The sequence below is a fragment of the Pseudorca crassidens genome, chromosome 1, assembly GCF_039906515.1.
Source record: "Pseudorca crassidens isolate mPseCra1 chromosome 1, mPseCra1.hap1, whole genome shotgun sequence".
Taxonomy (NCBI): domain Eukaryota; kingdom Metazoa; phylum Chordata; class Mammalia; order Artiodactyla; family Delphinidae; genus Pseudorca; species Pseudorca crassidens.
Window position 1 is genome coordinate 26626698 of NC_090296.1, and position 22185 is coordinate 26648882.

The 22185-nt window shown below is 43.6% G+C and overlaps 1 protein-coding gene across 2 annotated transcripts; it reads left to right on the forward strand.

The window, feature by feature from the left end:
- On the forward strand, positions 1-22053 carry ANGEL1 (angel homolog 1). 2 transcript variants are annotated; one of them, XM_067729768.1, is made up of 10 exons: positions 1-146; positions 2932-3507; positions 4424-4650; positions 5108-5177; positions 5779-6212; positions 8535-8661; positions 8953-9063; positions 20039-20108; positions 20632-20795; positions 21745-22053. In XM_067729768.1, exons 1-10 carry the CDS (start codon positions 83-85, stop codon positions 21903-21905), a joined length of 2004 nt encoding a protein of 667 aa, XP_067585869.1. In that variant the 5' UTR covers positions 1-82; the 3' UTR covers positions 21906-22053. The 2 variants fall into 2 exon arrangements, with proteins under 2 accessions (XP_067585869.1, XP_067585877.1); XM_067729776.1 differs by lacking the exon at positions 8953-9063.
- Positions 22054-22185: the final 132 nt, after the last annotated feature.

Here is a 22185-nt window from a genome sequence, read left to right on the forward strand (position 1 = left end):
ACGGAGGGCGACCTGGCGGGCGGCGGCGAGGAAGGGAGGCGGGCACTGGAGCGGGCGCGAAAGCGGGCGCAGGCGGCCGGCCATGATCGCGTCGTGCCTGTGTTACCTGCTGCTGCCGGCCGCGCGCCTTTTCCGCGCCCTCTCAGGTACCGGCCCTGTGTCCTGACGGGCGGGTGCCAGGCCCGGGCGTGCCTCGGCGGGGCCCCGCGGGGCCTGGGACGGCGTGCGTCGCGGGCGGCCTCACGACCACTTTCCCCCGGCAGTGCCAAGGTGTGGGGAGGCGGCCCTCGGCCCCGCCGTGCCTGTCCTGGACTAAACGAGGCCCGGGCCTGGCCGGCGAGCGTCGTGGGCGGGCCCCTCCTCACCCCTGTGACCTGGAGGTGTCGGGCCACAGTTAACGTGAGGCGGCTTGGGGAGGGGCCAGAGCTGCCCTTCTCTGGCCCCGGGGTTGCGGAGAGGTTCCGGTCCCGCTGAGTCACTGCCCTGGGGGTCGGGGAGGGTTGGCCGCTCGGGGCCTAGGCTAATGTCCGAATTCTCTGTGGACAGGGGCCAGTCGGCCCTGGGGGCGGATCTGTGGACTGAAGACCTAGACGTACCTGTTTTTCCCCTGGGTCAACTCCACACTCACGTTTCCCAGCCGCCTCTCACCGGAGTCTGGTTGAAAAAACGGATGCTCAGAATCCAGAGGCACATTGAAACTTCGGCTTTGAAGCAATGTCCCGTGCGTTTAGAGATGTGGTGGGGTGGAGGCAGTGCCCAGCGGGTACTTAGAGAAGAGTTATTGTTTAACTTTGCCATGATCTGCCTGCGCTCCCCACTCCTGGGCTCTTATGAGACCATCAGTTACTCTGGGAGATCCCACAGAACCCCCAGACTTTTCTCTGGCATTTTAGGGAGCAGGACAGACCAAGAAGGACTTTTAGAAATAAGATGTCCAACTGTGTGCATTCTGTGCTTTTCCTTTCTGGAACTTTACACAATATGTGTGTGTGTGTTTGTAATTTCTGTTCCTATATATTTCATATAAAACATTTAATGTATGTATGTGTATGTTTGTATCTGCCACTAGAATGCGGGCTCCAGGAGGGCAGGGCCATGTCTGTTTTGCTCACTGTATCTAGTGCTAGCATACTGCCCAGAATGCAGTAGTCACTCAGTTCGGGAATGTCTTGTGTGTACATACTTCTCAGAAATGAGGAACTCCACAGAAGTCATTGTTTTCAGAGAACTAAGGCATATTCTTCTAACCATGTTGCTGTCATTTCTGGAGCTCTGCCAGTGTCCATAATGGCAGCCATAGTGACATATACTAGTCCAGAGGTTTCTAGACCAGTAGTCAGAGTTTTAGGTATGTCAGAGGAAGGGCCGCCTCCCCCCACCCACTTGCACACAGCTATTAAAGTAGTCCCATTTGTATTTGTACATTTGGTTTCTACAGATTTTCTTTTAATAAAAGAATTCTGCTGCTGAAAAACAAACCACCACCACCAACCAAAACCTGCTGAGTTTGAAAACTAATAACCTCACACATATAAATCAAAGAACTTCTGCCATGCGATACACATAGAGGATGTTTCAAAGGGCAGGGAATTAATAAGTTCCTGAGACTAAGGCCAGCAACCCAGCCCATGGGTTTAGAGCAGGGTTTCCCAATCTCAGTACTGTTGACGTCTGGGCCTGGGTAGTCTCTTGCACTGTTAGGATATTCAGCAGTATCTTCATCCTATAACCACTAGATGCCAGTGTAGCATCCCCACAGTTGTGACGACCACTGTCTCCAGACAATGCAGAAATGTTCCCTGAGGGCAAAATCACCCCTGGTTGAAAAACCACGGGTTTGAGGGATGTAAATCCACATAGACCCTAAATAAGATAGTGTCTTTCAACGTTTGAACCATTTTGAAGTTTTTCTTGCCTTTTAAAAAAAAGAGCTGATAAAATAAATCTCTGGTGATTGAGGGTCATCATCATACATGTCACTTGTCCTATGCTAAAAATAAGTGACTTAGTGTGTGTTGGTGGGCGGAGGTTTTGTTTGCACCAAAATACTGTGCTTGGATTTTGGGGGCTCCAGTTTTGTAGTTTTTCCCACCTGCTTTTTGCCTGTTGGCTGTCACTGTGGCTGCCGTAGCAGAGAGGCGGCAGCTGTCTCTTGCTGTCAGTTGTTGGCACCTTCCGATGTACAGCCGCTAGAGTACTATGGAATGGGAAAGATGATAATGAAGTCTGTGAAGATTTATGAGTAGAATAAATAGATTTGAGAAGAGGACCCAGGGCCTTTGCTAAGAGAGAGATTGTACAGATTTGAGACACCTTTTTGTCTACTTTAGGCCTTTTTCTTTTAGAATGCATTCATAGATTAGTGGCTTTATAGAACTAGAAAAGCTCTTGGGGATTATCTAGTTCAAACTTCCCTTGTCCTCATTTTACAGTCAAGAGTGAGTCCATCTCACTAGGGCCATTGTCCAAGGTCACATAGCTTTGTTAATTTCAGTGCTAGGCCATAACCCACAGTTCTGACTCATGGTCAAGTGCTGGTTCCAGTGTAATGCGGCTCTTAGAACCAGAGAGTTGACGTTAATAGGAATCTTAACCTCCAGATAAAAGGAGTGTGGTTGTATGTGACCATCGCTGTCCTAGATTATGCGGGATAGCCATTCTTTCATTCACACATGAATATTTATCAGATCCCTACTATATGAATTAGTTGATACTTGTAGAGCATTTAGAACAGTGCCTGGCACATAGTAAGCACTTTGCTCTGATGATGAGGATGTTCCAGGCACTAAAATGGGCAGGCTCAGTGATGGTACAGTGATGAGCAAGGTGGACATGATTCTTGCTTGTATGAGACTTACTAGAAGTTGGGAGAAGAGCATGGGTTGGGTGATGCTGTCATCTTATAACATGGTATCTTGGCTTTCTTCTTAGATGCTTTCTTCACATGTCGAAAAAATGCCTTCCTGGCGAAGAGCTCGTCCCCCCAGGTAGACGGCGACTTTGCCATGGCCCCTCGGGGCCCCGACCAGGAGGAGTGTGAGGGCCTGCTGCAGCAGTGGCAAGAAGAAGGGTCAAGCCAGGCACTCTCAACTGTGAGCGAGGGTCTGCTTGTAGATAAGGGAGTAGCCGAGAGCAGCCTGGCGCACCTGATGGATAATCCTGGAGAACAGGATGCTGCTTCAGAAGACAAGTGGTCCAGCAGGCAGCTGAGTGACCTGTGGGCAGCAGAGAACCTGGAGGAGTCTTTCCCTGAGGTGCTAGGAGGGGAGCCACTGCCAGAGGTCGAGGGCCCAATGTGGGCAGAAGTCCCGGTGCAGACTGGCCCCCAGTATGCAGACTGTGCTGTCCTCCCAGTGGGTGCCCTGGCTGCAGAGCAGTGGGAGGAGGACCCCGCAGTTGTGGCCTGGAGCATAGCACCGGAGCCTGTGCCCCAGGAAGAGGCTCCCATCTGGTCCTTTGAGGGCCTGGGGCAGTTGCAGCCTCCCCCAGTGGAAATCCCATATCATGGTGAGTCTGACAACCGGCTGGGTGAGCCGGGGCAGCAGGTTGTCTCGGATGTGCACACAGTCACTGCTAAAGTTCTCTTGTGTGGAGCTCTGCTGCTGCATTCTGTTTTTCTGAGACTCCTGCAGTGGCAGATCCAGAGGGGCCTTAGAGAGCATTTCATCCAGCCCCGTGGCCTTTCAGATGAAGTGATCACGGCACAGAGAGGTAGCAGGACATGCCTAAAGTCACATAGCTAGGTAGTGGCAGAACTGAAAGCAGACCATAGCTCTGATTCTCTACATTATTGGTTCTCTGGAGGTGACCTGGGGTAGCGGTGGAGAGTGCTTAGGGCTCCATTCTCTGCCTCGACCAGGATGACTCCATTTTTATCTGTGTTATATGTCAGGCTTCCATTAGACTTTGGAGAGCGAGTGCTGTGGCTCACATAGGTTTGAACTCCACTCTGCAGCTCCCTGCTCGAGGGCACATGGGAGACACATTATGGTTTCTGGCTCTGTAGGCATTTTCAGGTTTAGAGGTCAGAAAACACCCAAGGCTGAGATTACTCTAGAAATGTCTTTAATCTCAGATGACTGTTAAGCACATTCATCTGAGTGATTCCCCAGAGACCCATGGATTTATCAGAAGTGAGAAATTGTTGGCCATATTTAGTGAACTTGTACTAGGTGCCAGGTACTATGCTAGGTACTAGGGATACAGTGATGAACAGGCCAAGATTATCTTAGGCTTTGTGGAGTTTATTGTCTCATCTGAGAATGTCCTTAGAGTGTTGTTCAAATCACCACAGAAAGGGATGAATGACAGGGAAAATGAAAAAAGGAACTCGTCGCAGTATCATGGAGTCAGGAGTGGAGATGGTGGGCCCTGTGAATAACATGGACTTACCATGGACCTCTTCTTCCCGACACCTTTGCAGAAATCTTGTGGCGAGAATGGGAGGATTTCTCCACTCAGCCAGATGCTCAGGGCCTGGAGGCGGGGGATGGCCCTCAGTTCCAGTTCACTCTGATGTCCTATAACATCCTGGCTCAGGACCTGATGCAGCAGAGCTCAGAGCTCTATCTGCATTGCCATCCAGACATCCTCAGCTGGAACTACCGCTTTGCGAACCTCATGCAGGAATTCCAGCACTGGGACCCCGATGTGAGTGAAGATGGGGAGATGTGCCATCCTGCATTTGCCCTGGACCCTGGCTGTCCCAATGCTCTTAGAAAATGAATTGAACCCCACAGCTGTTCATATGATTGGCCTCCTGCCTAGGACTGGTGCTTGCCTGCCTGGTGTAATGAGTTTGGGGCAGATGCTAAGAAGACTGTCCGTGGGTGCACACTTTCTAGCACCTTTGTGCAGGCAGGGAGACGTGAGGGATTCAAGGAGCAGGAAGATCCAGCGCATGTATCTGATCTCAGCTTAACTCTGGGCCTGTTGTTGCTGGTAGTGGCTATCAGGGAAGAGTCAGCACCAGGGGAAGTTTCAGTGTGACCCAGCCTGAGACCCACAGCAGCTTCCCATGTGGCTTCAGTGCCTGCTCCTGGGGTGGGAGTCGTACTCCAGGGCCCTCCATTACTCTGGAGTGATTGGATTCCTTGTCATTTCCCAGATCTTGTGTCTCCAGGAAGTCCAGGAAGACCATTACTGGCAGCAGCTGGAACCCTCTCTGAGAATGATGGGTAATGCCGCTCCCTGGCACGTTTGCCAGTCTTTCTTCCTGCAGCCCTGTCTGCTCTCTCCTGAATGCACTGTATCTTTCTTTCATCTCAGTAAACCCTCAGTCTCATCTGTGAGCTAGCTTCTTTGTGTGGGTGAGGAGAGTCCTGAAGTTTTAGAGCAATTCTGACATATATTTCCATTTAATCCTTGAAGTAACCAACCCTGTGAGGCTGAATATTATTATCCCCATTTTACAGTGCGGAAACTGAGGTTCAGAAAATTTGTGTGACTAGCTCAAGGTCACAAAGCTATAATATGAAACTCATAGGTTGTGGAGCCTGGACTCCAGCTTGTCTGACCCTAGAGTCCATGCTTTTCCTGTCAGGTTATTGCTTCATACCCTTCTGTCCCTTCTTCCCCTTCTAGCCACTCAGTCATGTGGTTACAACTGTAAGGGAGCCTCTGCAGAACCAAGGAATCGGCAAGGGCAAGGACTCCCCTTATTGAACTGCAGGAGCAATGCATTAGGCACACATGCCTGGGCTACTGCCACTGGGTAGAGGGACCCTAACCCATCTTCAAGGACTCTGACCCATCTCCTTGGTGGGGTGTTCCTTGCAGGCTTTACCTGTTTCTACAAGAGGAGGACCGGGTGTAAGACAGATGGCTGTGCTGTCTGCTACAAGCCCACGCGATTCCGTCTGCTCTGCGCCAGCCCTGTGGAGTACTTTCGGCCTGGCTTGGAGCTCCTCAATCGGGACAATGTGGGCTTAGTGTTGCTGCTGCAGCCACTAGTCCCAGAAGGCCTGGGGCAAGTCTCAGTGGCCCCCTTATGTGTGGCAAATACTCACGTCCTGTACAACCCACGTCGGGGCGATGTCAAGCTAGCCCAGATGGCCATTTTCTTGGCTGAAGTGGACAAGGTGGCCAGGTTGTCAGATGGCAGCCACTGCCCCATCATCTTGTGTGGGGACCTGAATTCTGTCCCTGATTCACCTCTTTACAACTTCATCAGGGATGGAGAACTCCAGTACCATGGGATGCCGGCCTGGAAGGTGAAATGGGAGAGGCCACTGTGGGGTTGGCTTAGGGAGAGATTTTGGTGTTGGCATCTGGTGTTGCTTCTGTGGCAGGGACCTCAGTTACACCTGTTCTGGCTTCCTCTGGCTTTTTCTTGTTCTATTGATATCTGGTACCCAAGCCTGGAAGTTAGGAGCTCGTGAGTGCCTTTGGTATATTGGAATCCTTTCAGTTTTTATCATTAACTTATGTTTAATTTACAAGTACATAAATATATATGTAAGTGCATGTAAGTACACAAGTGCATCCCCTTAAGGATTCAGACATTTTAAAATAAGACCAAAGCCCCCTTTATTACCTACATTTCCCACGTCTCCACTTAGAGTCAAGTAATAACTGTTCAAAGTTTGGTGGTGTTCTTCCAGGTCATTTTCTATGCATTTGCAGTAGTATCTAAGCTGTTGTGATGATGTAATTATAATCTACATTTATTAAGCACTTACTGTGTGCCAGGTGCTATTTTAAGCACTTTACATGTATTAATTCATTAATTTTCACAATTTCTATCATTCCTTCCATTTTATAAATGAAAAAGCTAAGGTGTAGAGAAGTTAGGCAATTTGCTTACTCTAGTTTTTGCAGGTAGTGAGTGGTGGAGCCAGGATTTGTAACCAGGTAGTCTGGCCCCAGAGCTCTTGCCCTCCAATACTATGCTGTGATTGCTTCTAACAGCTGGTATATAATGTACTGTGTGTGTTTATAAATGTGATATATTATGTATATTTCATTTTGTAGCTTGTTTTTTTTCACTCAACAATGTACATATGTATCTGTCTCATTCCTTTTAACTGCTGAATGTTTATAACCTAGGTATCTTATAGTTTTATTGTAGTTTATTTAGCCCTACTGAGGAGCACTCAGCTTGTGCTGATTTCTTTACATGTCACTTAATCTCCTTGTTCCTCTCTTTTGCCCCTGCTGATCCAATTTGTTGCTTAACTTTTGGCAAGGCACAGGAGAGAAAAGACATAAAATGACTGAATTATTGTTGAGCACTTTGGGCTTTTATTTTAATGAGGTTACTCAAGTGCCAGCGATGTCCTGGTTGCTACATGCGCAGAGAAAGGCATTATCCTGCCAGGAAGCTGCTGTTATGAAGGGGCTCAGGGAATGGGAAGAAGAATTTACTAAGTGCCTACCACGTGACAGCTGCCGTTAAGCATAGTGATTAAGAGCACCATCTTGAAGCCAGATAGTCCTGCGTTCAGATGCCTGCTCTGCCACCTTGGGCAAGTTACTTCACTTCCGTAAGCCCCATTTGCCTCGTCATACACTGGGGATATAATGGGACCTACTTCAGAGGGTTTTCTTTGGTGGATTACATAAAATAATGCACACAGTGTTTTCCAGTTTCTGCTTCAAAGGAAGCAGTCAGTAACTGGTAGTAGTTATGGTTACCAGGATTCTTAATTGTATGTGGTATTATTATCCCATTCAATAGTAGAGCATGTTGAACCTAAGAGAGTTAACTAACTTGCCCAAAGTCACACAGTTAGTAAATGGCCATTAAATTGAAGGTGTGTTTTACTTCTGATGGCATTCTGAAAATGTGTGTCCTCGAGGGGCAGAGAGATTGTGTCTGTCACTGCTCTCTCCCCAGCACTTAGCTAGTGTTTTGCACATAGTTGGCATTCAAATATTTGTTGTTGTTAAATGAAATAAAGGGGGTTTTGCTACACACGTTGGAGATACGCAGATGACTGATGTTGCCGAATGTTTCCCCTACTACGTTCTGTCCGTTCCCAGGCTGCTCATTGGCTTTGACCGAGGATGGTGACGTAGATACGGTAAAGTGCTTTGGTGAATTTCCCATTTGGTTTGACCCCGTGGTTTCCCACTAATAGGCTTAAGATGCTAGACTTTGATCCAGAAGATCCAAAGATCAGGATAAACCTTTTCCCACTGCAAATTAAAGCCCCTGAAAGTTGACATTCCCTGGGCAGAGTAGTGTAGATTTTTCTGAGCTGAAATTTAGGGGACCATATGTTCATATAGTTCTGTTCTCTTTGACTCACATACCTCACTCTCTTAACCCCTTATTCCTGTCTCATAGATATTTCAGTGTTTCTAGTAAAAAAAATAAAATAATGGTTTTAAATAGCTCCTTATTTTTAACTTTCCCCTGAGACTTATGTGTTTTGCTTGTGTTACGTACCTAGTATGTGACTCTGTGTGTGTGTGTGTGTGTGTGTGTGTGTGTGTGTGTGTGTGTGTATGTTTGTCTGCATGTCCCAAAACATGGGCTATTTCCTTTTTCCATCTCAGATTCCTTATTCCCATCTGCTCTTTCCTTGTAGGTATCTGGACAGGAAGACTTCTCCCATCAGCTTTATCAGAGGAAGCTGCAGGCCCCACTATGGCCCAGCTCCCTGGGCATCACTGATTGCTGTCAGTATGTCACCTCCTGTCACCCCAAGAGATCCGGTAAGCACATGCCACATTCTTGGTTGGTTGTCCCTCCATGCCCATTTTTCAGTGACAAGAGAAAGTGTAATTCCCTCAGTTCTCTTAGCACGTTCCTTTGTTTTTTTCATTGTCCTCCTCATGGTCACCCAATGAAATGGACAACTTTAAATCATAGCCATTGGAAAATCTCCTTGTCTTCAGAGCCAGACTTCCTCTGTGTCCCTACTTGTAAGCTTCTTGGTATTAAGGAAGTCTCAGCATGTGGCTCCTCTTCCTGTCTTTCACTGTATGGCTTTTCCTGGTTTACAGAGAAACGTAAGTATAGCCGAGACTTCCTGCTACGTTTCCGCTTCTGCAGCATCGCCTGTCAGCGACCTGTAGGACTGGTTCTTATGGAAGGAGTGACAGATACTAAGCCAGGTAATGGGAACTAAGCTTGTTCCCTAACTTGTTCCAACTAAGCTTGGTCCTCTTTCCTCTGCACCTCTGATATTTGTCAGTTATGTGGTTTCTTAGTCTTTTCTAGGTATAATTCTTAGAGATCAGCTTCTGGTAATAAGTATGCTTAGGAGGAAGGTCAGTGGAGTTCACCGGCCATGTGCAGTGTGTTCAGAACATGGACCAGGAATCAAGAGACCTGGGTTCTAACTAGCTCTGAGACCTTGAGTAAGCCACAAGCTTTTTAGTATTAAGTTGCTAATAACTAGCATGTATACAGCATGTTTAAGAGAGAAAATACACTTGATGGCTTTGAAAATCATAAGGTGACAGTACTCCTGGATGTGATAACAAGTTACTCCTACTGAGAACTTCCAGATTGTAAGTAGCAGAGTATGCTTGATGTTCTCCCCTTCTTGTCTCTGAAAACACTCCAAAGCAACAAGGAGAATGAAAAAGAGAAATGCAAACTCCATCTTTGAGAAAGCTAGGAGACCTGAAGATATTTGAAATCATGAACCACAGCACAGGTGGAATGGTTGCAAGAAGCACTGGAGGTCATGCAGGGGTGCTGGAGCAGGTATGGAGAGACTGGTCTGTGGGGCCATATGGATCTCCAAAAGAACCAGCAGTGTGCCTTTCTCCAAGGTGAGGAGCGTACCCCGAGGCACGAAGTCAAAATCCCTTGTTTCATCAACAAGAATAAGATGCACAGGTTGTGAAAGGATATTGTCTGAACCTCTTTTGGTCCAAAGAGGCAGTAGAGGAAAGACTGATCAAGGAATCAAGCCAAATTTGCACGAAGCAGACTGTTTAAGTGGTGGGGGGAGGTGTAATACTTAAACTGCATATTTCTTTTGTCTAGGGGGAAGTAAAGATGAACAGGACTCACACACAACCCTGCGTCATAAGGAAAGATGCCTGTTACTTGGAATGCGTACCCAGGTCTTCGCTTGTATAAGCTTTGTACCAATAGCTTGTACATAAAAACCTCAACTAATTCCAAGCTGGGCTGCCCAAAAGGAGCCAGCGTGAGATCTGTATTAAAATACTATAAGAAAAAGAGGTGGAAGAGCAGGAAAAGTAAAAGGCAGATAAAGAATACTTCGAAGATAAAAATTGTTGCCATGGAGCATATAAACATTATGATTATTTTCCCATGAATAAAAAAAATTAAGCAATTGTCTTTATAACATAAGAGTGCAAAAATAAAATAATTGCTTTTATAAAATAAGTTCAAGCACATGGCAAGACATCAGTAGATGAAATGTAAACTGCAGAGCTCAGGAAAAAAGTGGAATAAAAAATTTAAGAATCACATAATGAATACAAAATTAGAAGCAGTCCAAGAGAGAATAGGCACTGCTGAAAACAAGGCAAGAGGCAGAGGCCAGGAAGGATAAAAAGCACTAGAAAGAAAATAACAGTAGTGGAAGTTAAAGAGATTCAACATACACATAGTTCGAGTTCACAAAGAAGAAATCCAGTATAATAGCACAAAGGGAATATTTAAAGGTATGGTTCAGGGAAGATTTTCCCAAAATCAAGAGATCTGACTCCACATTGAGAAGGATATACCATGTCTCAGTAAAAAATGACATAGGAGAGTCAACAGTAAGACATCTTAGTGAAGTTAACAGAAGTCAAAGATAAAAGAATCGTTTGGGCAGAACCAAAAAAATTGGGCTATTTTTAAAGGTAAAAATAATCAGGTAGGCTTCAGATTTCTTAACATTAACGTTCGACTCTGGAACACAGGAGAGCAAGGTTTCAAAGAAAGACGGTATGGTCAAAAATTTTATACTCAACCCAAAGCCTTTCATGAAGAAACTGCTAGACAACCAAGAAACTTAAGAAACTTAAGACAACCAAGCAATGACTGAAAAAACTATAGTAAAAGGACTGGTGGTAAGCAATGAATTCATTTTTTTCTTGAAGGAATTTAACTTGAATTGGCATTTTGCAAAGAGCAGTGAACATTTCAATGGCTTGGTTTTTTTTTTGTTTTTTTTTTAATTGCAAAGCTAGTGTATTATTACAACTGTGGTGATAGCAATAATAATAGTGGTGGCCACCATGCATAGAGCGACTGGCGTGTGCTAGGAACTGGGATAAGTGCTTGGATCACTTGAGGGAAGCAGTGGCTCAATGTTTTAAGAATACAAAATCCTGGGCTTCCCTGGTGGCACAGTGGTTGAGAGTCCGCCTGCTGATGCAGGGGACATGGGTTCGTGCCCTGGTCTGGGAAGATCTCACATGCTGCGGAGCGGCTGGGCCTGTGAGCCATGGCCGCTGAGCCTACGCGTCCCGCAACAGGAGAGGCCACAACAGTGACAGGCCCACGTACCGCCAAAAAAAAAAAGAATACAAAATCCTAAAGTTAAACAGTAGTAGGATCCCACATAGGTAATTCCATGTTAAGAATAGGTTATTTTTAAAAAATCAGTACTGTACTTGAAACATAAAATAAGCATTTCAATTTAATAACAAAATAAGAACCTTTAAAATACACTGACAATCACTTTGTAAGTAGAATCATTATATGGGGGAAAATATCCAGTTCACTAACAGTACCCAGTAATAGCAGTATTTTCAAAATTGAGATTAAATTTGGATAAACACACCCATCCTCCACATACTGTGAACGTACCCTTCCGTTTGTTTAGTATCCCCATCCAGGGCCGAATAGGGTCCTGATGAATCTCTTTTAAGGACTCCAAATCTAAAAACCTACCACCAGTTTTAGACCATGAGTAGAAAGACTTCAGGTGCAGTACAAGGAGATCATAGTGTGTGATCTTTTTTTCTAGAGGATTTGTTTAGATGTGCTAACAAATAATATTTCCAGTCATCCAACTCAACTGTAGACAATCAAACTTGCCAAGTTGACTGTGACACTGACTTTAATGGGAAGCATCTGAATTGCCAAGGTAGCTACAGTGCTGGGGAGTGATGGTCTAACTTTCCAGCAAGTTGACGTTGCATTGTGCTGGAGTGTTCTACATCACACAAGTTGTATAATAAAAAAAAATTGTGATTCTCACTCTCCCCAACTCCCTTTGTGAAGGAATAATTCATAAGATGGGAATCTAAATTTTAAGTCCCCCTCTTGTAAATATTTTTAATTATTAGTGGTTTATTCTTTCCAGTATGGTTCTTAAAGACATTGAAAGGGGTTACTCTTTTTTCTTTTTCATGAGCACTTGCACATTTCCATTTATCTCCAGAGCTTCAGGTCTTTTAACATGTAAAAATAAACCATGTGCCCAATTAAGTGCATTCTAGGAAAAAACAGTTGCTAATAAATGACTTCCGTAAACTATTGTTAACAAACTGACCAGATGGCCATAGAGGAAAGGCTGTCTGATCAGTTTTTGAACCAGGAAAGTTCTGAATCCAGCTCCTCCACTGGCCCATCCCTGCACAACTTATTATCCTCTTCCCAAGTACACTTGCAGAAGAACTTACTTGCTTGGCTGCTGCCAGTGCTGAATGGTCCAGGAAGATGTTGCAGCTCAGGTAGAGGCAGTTGTGGCCCATGTGCTCATGTGGCCTGGTGGGACAGGCAGAGGCCTTGAGTCCCGTGTAACTGCTGGAGCAGTGCCGTTTGTACATAGTGCTGCATGGGTAGAACCTGGTGTTGAGAGAAGCAGTTTTCTTTCTTTCTTTTTTGTTTTTCTTTTCATGTACTAAAAAAAGACTTGATTTTTTTTATCCTCACACTAATATGAAAATTTGCCAAGTGTAAATGTCTAGTTTGGAAATCAGTCCATTGTCTTGCAGGTTCCAGCATTGCTAATGAGAAGTCTGCTGCCATTTTGATTCTTGATCCTTTCTTTGTATATCACCTATTTTGCCTCTCTGAGACTTTCTGGTTCTTATCTCTAATCCCTTGATTTCTGAAATCTCATGATGGTTTACCCTACTCAGGGTGTTGGTTTCATTCATTATTTTGGATACTCCACAGCCCTTTCAAATGGAAACTAATTTATTTCGAGTCACATAATTTTGCTGGTAATATTTCTTCAATAATTTCCTATCTTCTGCTTTCTCTTTTTGGAATTACTGTTAATTGGATATTAGAATCTACCATCTGTGAGATGCTCTCAGCTTGTTCATTCCTTCTAGTGATTTTAAATTTCTGCCATTTTATATATATATATATTTATTTTTGGCTGTGTTGGGTCTTCATTTCTGTGCGAGGGCTTTCTCTAGTTGCGGCGAGCGGGGTCCACTCTTCATCGCGGTGCGCGGGCCTCTCACTGTTGCGGCCTCTCGTTGCAGAGCACAAGCTCCAGACGCGCAGGCTCAGTAGTGTGGCTCAGGGGCCTAGTTGCTCCGTGGCATGTGGGACCTTCCCAGACCAGGGCTCGAACCCATGTGCCCTACATTGGCAGGCAGATTCTCAACCACTGTGCCACCAGGGAAGCCCTGCCATTATATTTTTAATTTCCAAATCTCCTTTTAAAAGTTCCTTCTTTTTTTATACCATTTTTTTTTTTTTTTTTTAATGAATGCAATATTGCCTTTCTACTACTGAGGATGATAATTTTTAAAATTCCATCTGTTCCTTCCAAGGTTCTTTTAATTAAGAGTTAGTTTCTTCCTACCCCACTGTTTGTTCCCAAAGATTCCATCAGGTGTCCATTCACATTTAGGAATGAGACATGAAAACGTAATGGCTCTGTGTAAGGGATGGTTCTAATTGACTGGTGAGTTCATTGTGCCAGTTTTGATTTTCACCTCCCACCTCTTTTCTGGAGTAATGGTACCTCTGATTCCTGACCTCTTACATGATTCAGAAGCCTAAATTAGCTTGCCTCTTGCTGAAGAGAAAACCATTTTCAATATCCTGCTGGTCACTGTGATTTTTCTGATTCAAAATGAAGATATTAGTGTTAGGAACATTTATGTTCCAAATAACATCACATCAGTCATCACAAAGTGAAACTGCAGTATTTAACAGGAATAATAGTCAGAAAATAACTAATGGTTGAAGATTTTAATTCGTCTTTCTCAGTTCACAATAGTTCAAGTAGATAAAAAATAACTGAGAATATAGAAAAATAACATGTTGTATGGTAAATCTGATGGATACATATCAAACTCTGAGCACTGAAAGCAGAGCAAAGACATCTTTTAAAATATCCACAGGAAATTCCTGAGAATTGACCATATATTAGACTATCACAAAAAAAATCAGTAAATTTCAAACAGTAGAAATAGTATAGCCAACTTTCCGTGATCACACATGCATTAAAAATAGAAGTTAAAAGAATGCTATCATCTGGACATTTAAAAAATTTCAAACAACTTTTGGGTCAAAGATGAAATTTAAACAAACTGCACAGTGTGTAGAAAATAACAATAATGAAAATACCATATATTTGTAGTATATAGCTAAAATAGCGTTCAGTGAAAAATTCATAGAATTATATAGAATATCTTGAATCAGAGAATTATATTGGTAAGAAAAGATTAAAGTAAGTAAATTAAGTATCCCCCAAGTTAGAAAAGAGAACAAGCTGAAAGAAAGCAGAAGATGAAAATGAAAATAATTTAGAGAACAGAAAAACAGTAGGACTAATAAGCTCTAAAAATCGGTTTTTTGGGTGAAAAACAGCTGTCAGATTAGCTAACCTATTTAAGGGGGCAGGGGAGGAGCAAGTAGAAGTATTCAGATGCAGAAGAATTAAGAGGATTATAAGGGGGTTCTTTTCTCAACTGAGTGCAAAAGAAATTGAAAACTTAGATGGCCTACGTTAATTTTAGAAAATGTAATTTACTAAAACTGATTGTGAAAGAGAGACATAACATAAATAGATTACCACAGGGTGAAAAAATAGTGAAAGTTCTCAGAGATACAGTCCCACAAAAACACCATGTTCATGTTGATAGGAGAACATCATCAGACCTTTAAAGAACTTGTAATTCCATTACTGTTTAAATTGTTAAAGAGCACAGCAGAAGGGGGCCAAGTTATTTTTACAAAAGAAGTATTTGACACCAACACCTGACAACAGTTACACAGGAAAAGAAAACTACAGACCTTAATATTCTCCACTTACGAATATTGATGCAAAAAATGTACATAGAAGATCAGGAAACAGAATCTAACATCACATTTCAAGAGCAATATACTATGCCCAAATAGAGTTTATCAGAAATATGAAGGTAGTTCAGTATTGGGAAATCTATTAATGTATTTATCATGCTAATAAATATATGAAATCTATTAAAAAATAGAAATGCATGTCATCCTGTAGATGTCAGAGACATTTGTTAAAATTCAACATCTATTCCGGATTCTTTTAAAAAGAACCTTCTTAAGGAAAAAATAGATAATTCCTTATACCCTTAAAATACATTTATCTTGGTCAGTCAGCGCTTTGGTGCACCATGGAGGAAGGGGCGTGGAGCCGCCAGATGCCTGAAAAAGAAAAAAAAACAAAAGCATTCATCTCAATCCAAAAATGAGCATCTTGCTTAAAGAAGACAGTCTAGTAGCATTCCTGTCAAAGTGGGGAACAAGATAGGGATGACTACTGTCATTCAACTGTGAGAGACACCAGCCACAGAATTAGAAATAGAACATAGAAATATAGACAAGAAAATAGAAGTAAACAATGGAAAGGAGAGGGTAAACTATTACTTGCTGTTAATATGGTTATATAACTGGTTATCCAAGAGAATCACCTAACAACTATTATTAGCATTAATTCTGGAAAGTGGGCAGAATATTAATATACAGAAATCAATAGTATTCATATAATAAAATAATGATATATTTGTTATAAGATGTAATTTTAAGAAGACCCTATTTATAATAGCAACAAAAAGAAAACAATTTAACAAGGAAAATGTAGGAATATTTCATTTCATATAAATTAACAAATTTATTGGCATGAAGTTGTCCATAACATTCTCTTACCTTTTTTTAAAAATAACTTTATTGAGGTGGAATTCACATACCATTCACCCATTTAAAGTGTACAAATCAGTGGCTTTTAGTATATTCAGAGTTGTGGAACCATCATCACAATATAATTTTACAACATTTTCATCACCCCCAAAAGGAATCCCATATTCATTAGCAGTTATTTTCCCTTTACCCTTCCCCTTGTAAAAAATCAACAGTGGACCTATGGGTTTCTGGACTCTCAGTTCTACTCCATTCATCTATATGCCTAGCCTTATGCCGGTACCACTCTGCCTTGATTATTTTAGCTTTGTATAAGTTTGAAATAGAGAAGTGTAAATCTTGTAACTTCATTGTTGTTTTTCAAGATTATTTTGGCTATTCTGGGTCTCTTATACATTTCTATGTGGGTTTTAGGATCACCACGTCAATTTGTGCAAAAAAGTTAGTTGGGATTTTGGTAGGGATTTACAGATCTGTAGATCAGTTTGGGAAGTGTTGCCATTTTAACAGTATTATCTTACGATCAGTGAACATGGAAGTTTTCCCATTTATTTAGATCTTTAATTTCTTTCCATGTTTTATAGCTTTCAGTGTGTCTTATACTTCTTTTGTAAAATTTATTTGTAACTACTTAAAATTCCTTTTGTTACTTTTATAAATGGAAATATTTTCTGAATTTCATTTTTGGATTGTTCATTGCTAGTGTATATAGATGCAATTTTTGTATATCAGTCTTGTATCTTGCAATCTTTCAAACTCAATTTTTTTTAAATGAATAAATTTATTTATTTTTGGCTGCGTTGGGTCTCCATTGCTGCACGTGGGCTTTCTCTAGTTGCGATGAGCAGGGATTACTCTTCGTTGTGGTGCACAGGCTTCTCATTGCGGTGGCTTCTCTTGTGTGGAGCAGGGGCTCTAGGCGCACGGGCTTCAGTAGTTGTGGCTCGTGGGGTCAGTACCTGTGGCACGTGGGCTCAGTAGTTGCGGCACGTGGGCTCCGTAGTTGCAGCTCTCGGGCTGTAGAGCGCAGGCTCAGTAGTTGTGGCACATGGGCTTAGTTGCTTCGCAGCATGTGGGATCTTCCCCGACCAGGGCTCGAACCCGTGTCCCCTGCATTGGCAGGCAGATTCTTAACCACTGCACCACCAGGGAAGTCCCTCAAACTTATTTATTAGTTCTAATAGTTTTTTAGTGCATTTCTTAGGATTTTCTATATATAAGATCATGTCACCTTGCAAATAGAAATAGTATTACTTTTTTCCATTCCAATTTGGATGCATTTTATTTCTTCCATAATTGTCCTGGCTAGAACTCTCATTACAGTGTTGAGTGGTGACAGCAAATATTCTTGTCTTATTCCTGATCTTAGGGGTAAAGTTTTCAGTCTTTCAGCATTGAGTATGATGTTAGCCATGAGGTTTTTTTGTTTGCTTTTTATTTGTTTGTGTTTTGTGGATTCCCTTCACCAGATTGAGGAAGTTCTCTTTTATTCCTAGTTTTTTAAGTGTTGTGGGTTTGTTTTTTGGTCATAAAGGAGTGGATTTTGTCAGATATTTTTTCTGTGACTATTCAGATAATCACGTGGTTTTTGTTCTTCAGTATTCTGTTAATATGATGTATTATATTAATTGATTTTCAGATGTTAAACCAACCTTACATTTTTAGGATAAATCGTATTTGGTCATAGTATATAGTCATTTTTCTATTTTGCTGGATTTAGTTTGCCAGTATATTGTTCTGAGACTCGTTTTCCAACATGGGAGAGGAGGAGTTTCCCCCAACGCCAACAAATAATTCAACTCAATTCTGACACTGTCTCCCCAGCGATAGTATCAGATTCCACAGCTTAAGGGCTCAGTTCTACAAGACCCACCCCTCCAACACTGCAGGTGCCTGTCAAAAGACCAGGTTGTTCCCTGTGCTTCTTCTGACCGACTGGCTATAAATCAGAGGTTCCCACAATCCCCTCCTTCCTTGGGTTAGATTAATTTGCTAGAGTGGTTCACAGAACTTAGAGAAACATTTCACTTGCTAGATCATCGGTTTATTATAAAAGGATATAACTCAGGAACAGCTGTACAGAAGAGATGCATAGGGCAAGGTATGTAGGAAGGGATGTGGAGCTTCCACGCCCTCTCTGGGTGCACCATTCTCCCTCGAATCTCCATAAGTTCACCAACCTGGAAGCTTTCCAAACCCTGTCCTTTTTGGGTTTTATGAAGGCTTCATTACATGGGCATGATTTATTAAATCCTTAGTCATTGGTGATTGATTCCACCTCCAACCTCTCTCCGCTCCCTAGAGGTCATAGGGTGGGACTGAAAGTTCCTCTGATCACATGGTTGGTTCCATTGGCAACCAGCTCCCAACCTTAGGTATTTTCCAGAATTGCCTCATGAACATAACAAAAGGCACCTTGCTCACTCTCAACACTCTAAGGGTTTGGGGAGCTTTGAACCAGCGACTGTGGACTAAGACTGTATATGAAGACTGCCTATATATGAGAAATATACGCTTGGCCATCTGAATGGCCAAGTACACATTTCTTATAAATCACAGAGCTGCAATCGTGGGGGCATTTTGCACCTGCACTCATAGGCGATGTTAGTCTATAGTCTTCATTCTTTGTGATGTTTTTGTCTAGTTTTGATATCAGAATAAAACTCATAGCATGAGTTGGGAAGTGTTCCCTCTTTTATATTTTGGAAGTATTTGTGAAGGATTCATATTACTTTTTTAATGCTTAGCAGAATTCACTAGGAAAGCTGTCTGAGCCTGGGCTTTTTGTGAGAATTTTTAAATTGCTAATTCAGTCTCTTTAATTGTTATAGAACTATTCAGATTTTCTTCTTTTTCTTGAGTCAGTTTGTGTAGTTTTTGTCTTTTTAGGAATTTGTCCATTTTACCTAAGTCATCTAATTTGTTGGTATACAATTGTTTATTGTATCCCTATAATTTTTTTATTTCTTAAGGTTGGTTGTGATGGCCCCCTCTTTCACTCCTGGTTTTAGTAATTTGAGTTTTCTCTTTTTTTCTTGGTCAGTCTAGCTAAGGGTTTGTCAATTTTGTTGATCCTTGTTATCCTTTTCTTAGTTTGGATTGTTATACCAAAACACTACAGCCTGAGTAGTTTATAAACAACAGAAATTTATTTCTCACAGTTCTGGAGGCTGGAAGTTCAAGGTCAGGGTGCCAGCATGGTGCATTTTCAGTGAGGACCCTCCTCTGGGTTGCTGATTGCCAGCTTACTGTTGCATCCATACATGGCAGAAAGGACAGCTCTCTGGGATCCCTTTTATAAGGGCATTAATCCTGTTCATGAGGGCTTCACCCTCAAGGCCAAATTACCTCCTAAAGGCCTCACCTCCTAATGCCATCACACTGGGGGTTAAGATTTCAACATATTTTGGGGAGAGACAAACATTCAGTTCATAATACCTATTAATGTCAGTAAGATCTGTAATAATATTCCCTCTTTCTCTCCTGATATTGGTAATGTGTGTCTTTTTTCTTTGTGTATGTGTGTGTACATGTATAGGTGTGTATAAGTATGGATACGTGTGTGTGCTTACATATGTATACGCATACATACACAGATACATATATGCACACAATGGATGGTGGGTGATAGAAAATCTCTGGAGGAATACACCAGGAATTTGTTAACATTGGTTGCCTCCGGAGAGAGGAATTGAGTGGCAAGGTCCCAGAGTGGGAGGGAGCCTTTTCACTGATATTTTTCTCTACATTTTGATTTTTGTACCATGTGACTGTGTTACCTAAAGAATGAATTTAAATTTTTTAAGAAGTTGCTGAGCCAGGGAAGAGATGTCTGTGTTAGAGACCTCTGTCTGTCTGCTTCCTGAGGTTCTTGACTTTGGTCCATTGTTTTCTTCCTCTCCTCAACTTTTCTCTTTCCCTTTTCCCTTCTGGAACAATCCAGTCAAGGATCTGAGTGGGATTTCAGGGTGCAAGGTTCTAACCCTGCTTCACTGTCTGTGATTGATAAAACCCTTTGTCTCCGGTCTTCTACAGAGCGACCTGCTGGCTGGGCCGAGCCTGTCATTGAGGAAGACATATCTGAGCCTGAGCCTGACTTCCCCAGGTAATCTTCTTCCAGTTCCCTTCTGCTTGCATTCCAGCCCCATCGAGGTGTATTAGAGAGATTCCTGTTGGCTTTCCTGGGGCTGATTTGGGCGAACACATTTTGCTGAGCTCTCTCTTCCCCTTGTGTGTGCTAAGTTTATGGAGGAACATACTGGTGTGCAGAGGCCAGAGGTGACCCACCTAGGTTCTTGCAGATGAAAAGCCCCTGCCCTTTTCCTTTGGGAGTAAGGCCTCACAGAAGAGCTTGCTGACCCATGGACAAGGGTACATTAGGTATACTTCACCAGGTAGCAAGAGGAGGGGGGGGTGAGGAATGTCAGCAGGACTGTATATAAATGTGTCTGTTTCTAGGCTAATTTTAGCTGAGACTCTCAGCCTCTTAATTAGCATGGGAAGGCATTTGCTGAGGTTGAGTTATTTGGGATCATCCCTTAAAAAACTTGATAAAACCCACAGAGAAGTGACCTTGGGAAAAGTTCAGTAATGTTTGTTGACTGACATCTTCCCCTCCATCCCCGAAGGACTGTAGGCACCATCCAGCACTGCCTCCACCTGACCTCGGTATATACTCATTTCCTGCCCCAGCATGGCCGCCCAGAGGTCACCACAATGCCCTTGGGTCTTGGAATGACAGTAGATTACATCTTCTTCTCAGCTGAGTCCTGCAAGAATGGGAACAGAACTGGTAAGCTTGGTGGATCCTGGATTCCTAGAAGCCACCCCCAAGAGTCCCTGGGAACTGATGGTAGGTCAGGCATTTGATCACATGGCTTGGGCTGCTGGGACCTGACCAGCAAAGGAGCAGATCTCATACCTACCTGACACTGGTCATCCTCATCATACTTCCCTTAGGCCATTTGCCCGCCTTCTCTTTTATCCTTGTAGCATTAGAGAGATGTGGGCAGAACAAGCCATCCCTCCGTTTTTTGTTTTTTGTTTTTTGCGGTACGCGGGCCTCTCACTGTTGTGGCCTCTCCCGTTGCGGAGCGCAGGCTCAGCGGCCATGGCTCATGGGCCTAGCCGCTCCGCGGCATGTGGGATCTTCCCGGACCGGGGCACGAACCCATGTCCCCTGCATCGGCAGGCGGACTCTCAACCACTGCGCCACCAGGGAAGCCCCGTCCCTCCGTTTTAAAGATGAAAATAGAGCACCAGGAAGTGCTCTATTGGATTTGTTCAGTGGCAGCTGGTTAGTAAGGCACTTGGTTAGGTTAGAAACCCTATTTCCTGTCTTCTCACCTCTCACAATAGTCACAGTATAGCAGTCTATCAGCCCCATGCCTGTTTTGTTTAAAGCATGTCTTTTAAAATGTTTGGATTTTCTGTTGAGAAATCAAATTTTACATAGCAAATCTGGACTTCGGCTTCTCTTGGAAAATCAGAAGATCTTGTAATGCTGGGCTTGGACGTGCACTCTAGTTTGCTGCAGTCCCACCGAAGCCACCTGGCTTCTTTCATTGACATATCATGGCATATCTGAGAAAATGAGCCCTCCGCCAGAGGCGGCAGGAGGTGAGGGAGGATAGGGCCGCCTAGGAGACGCAGCCTCCTGAGGTGTGGCTCCCACAGGGCCCCCCACCCCATGCAGCTTGGCTGCGGCTGCCTTACCCACCGGCCTCCGCTTTGTGCTCCAGATCGCAGGCTTTGTCACGATGGAACTCTCAAGCTCCTGGGCCGGCTCTCGCTCCTCTCTGAAGAGATCCTCTGGGCTGCCAATGGCTTACCCAACCCCTTCTGCTCTTCAGACCACCTCTGCCTACTGGCCAGCTTCGAGATGGAAGTCACCGCCCTATGACGGTCTCTCAGGGGAAGAGAGCTTCTCTTCCAGAAGAGCCACCTGGATCAGAGACTGTGGAAATATCCCATGCTTCTGGAAACTTAGCTCCAAGAAACTTACGTCCCCTCCCCTCCCCTCCCCTCCTCGTTCCCTTTCTCCCATGGCTAGATTTCCTCCAGGCCTGTCCACATTCTCTGCCTGTGGTCCCTGCCCCGCCCCAGCCTCTTCCTAAACCTGTGCCACATACTGGGTGGCCCTGGGAGAGGCAGAAGGGGGGGTTCCCCTTCCTTCCATGTAT

What these genes read in the sequence shown, in the direction of transcription:
- ANGEL1 (XM_067729768.1), top strand. Translation starts at nt 83, where the DNA reads ATGATCGCGTCGTGCCTGTGTTACCTGCTGCTGCCGGCCGCGCGCCTT. An exon ending in ATGGGATGCCGGCCTGGAAG is followed by an intron (nt 6,213 to 8,534) that starts GTGAAATGGGAG and finishes CTTTCCTTGTAG; the next exon opens with GTATCTGGACAGGAAGACTT. An exon ending in AGTGACAGATACTAAGCCAG is followed by an intron (nt 9,064 to 20,038) that starts GTAATGGGAACT and finishes GGTCTTCTACAG; the next exon opens with AGCGACCTGCTGGCTGGGCC.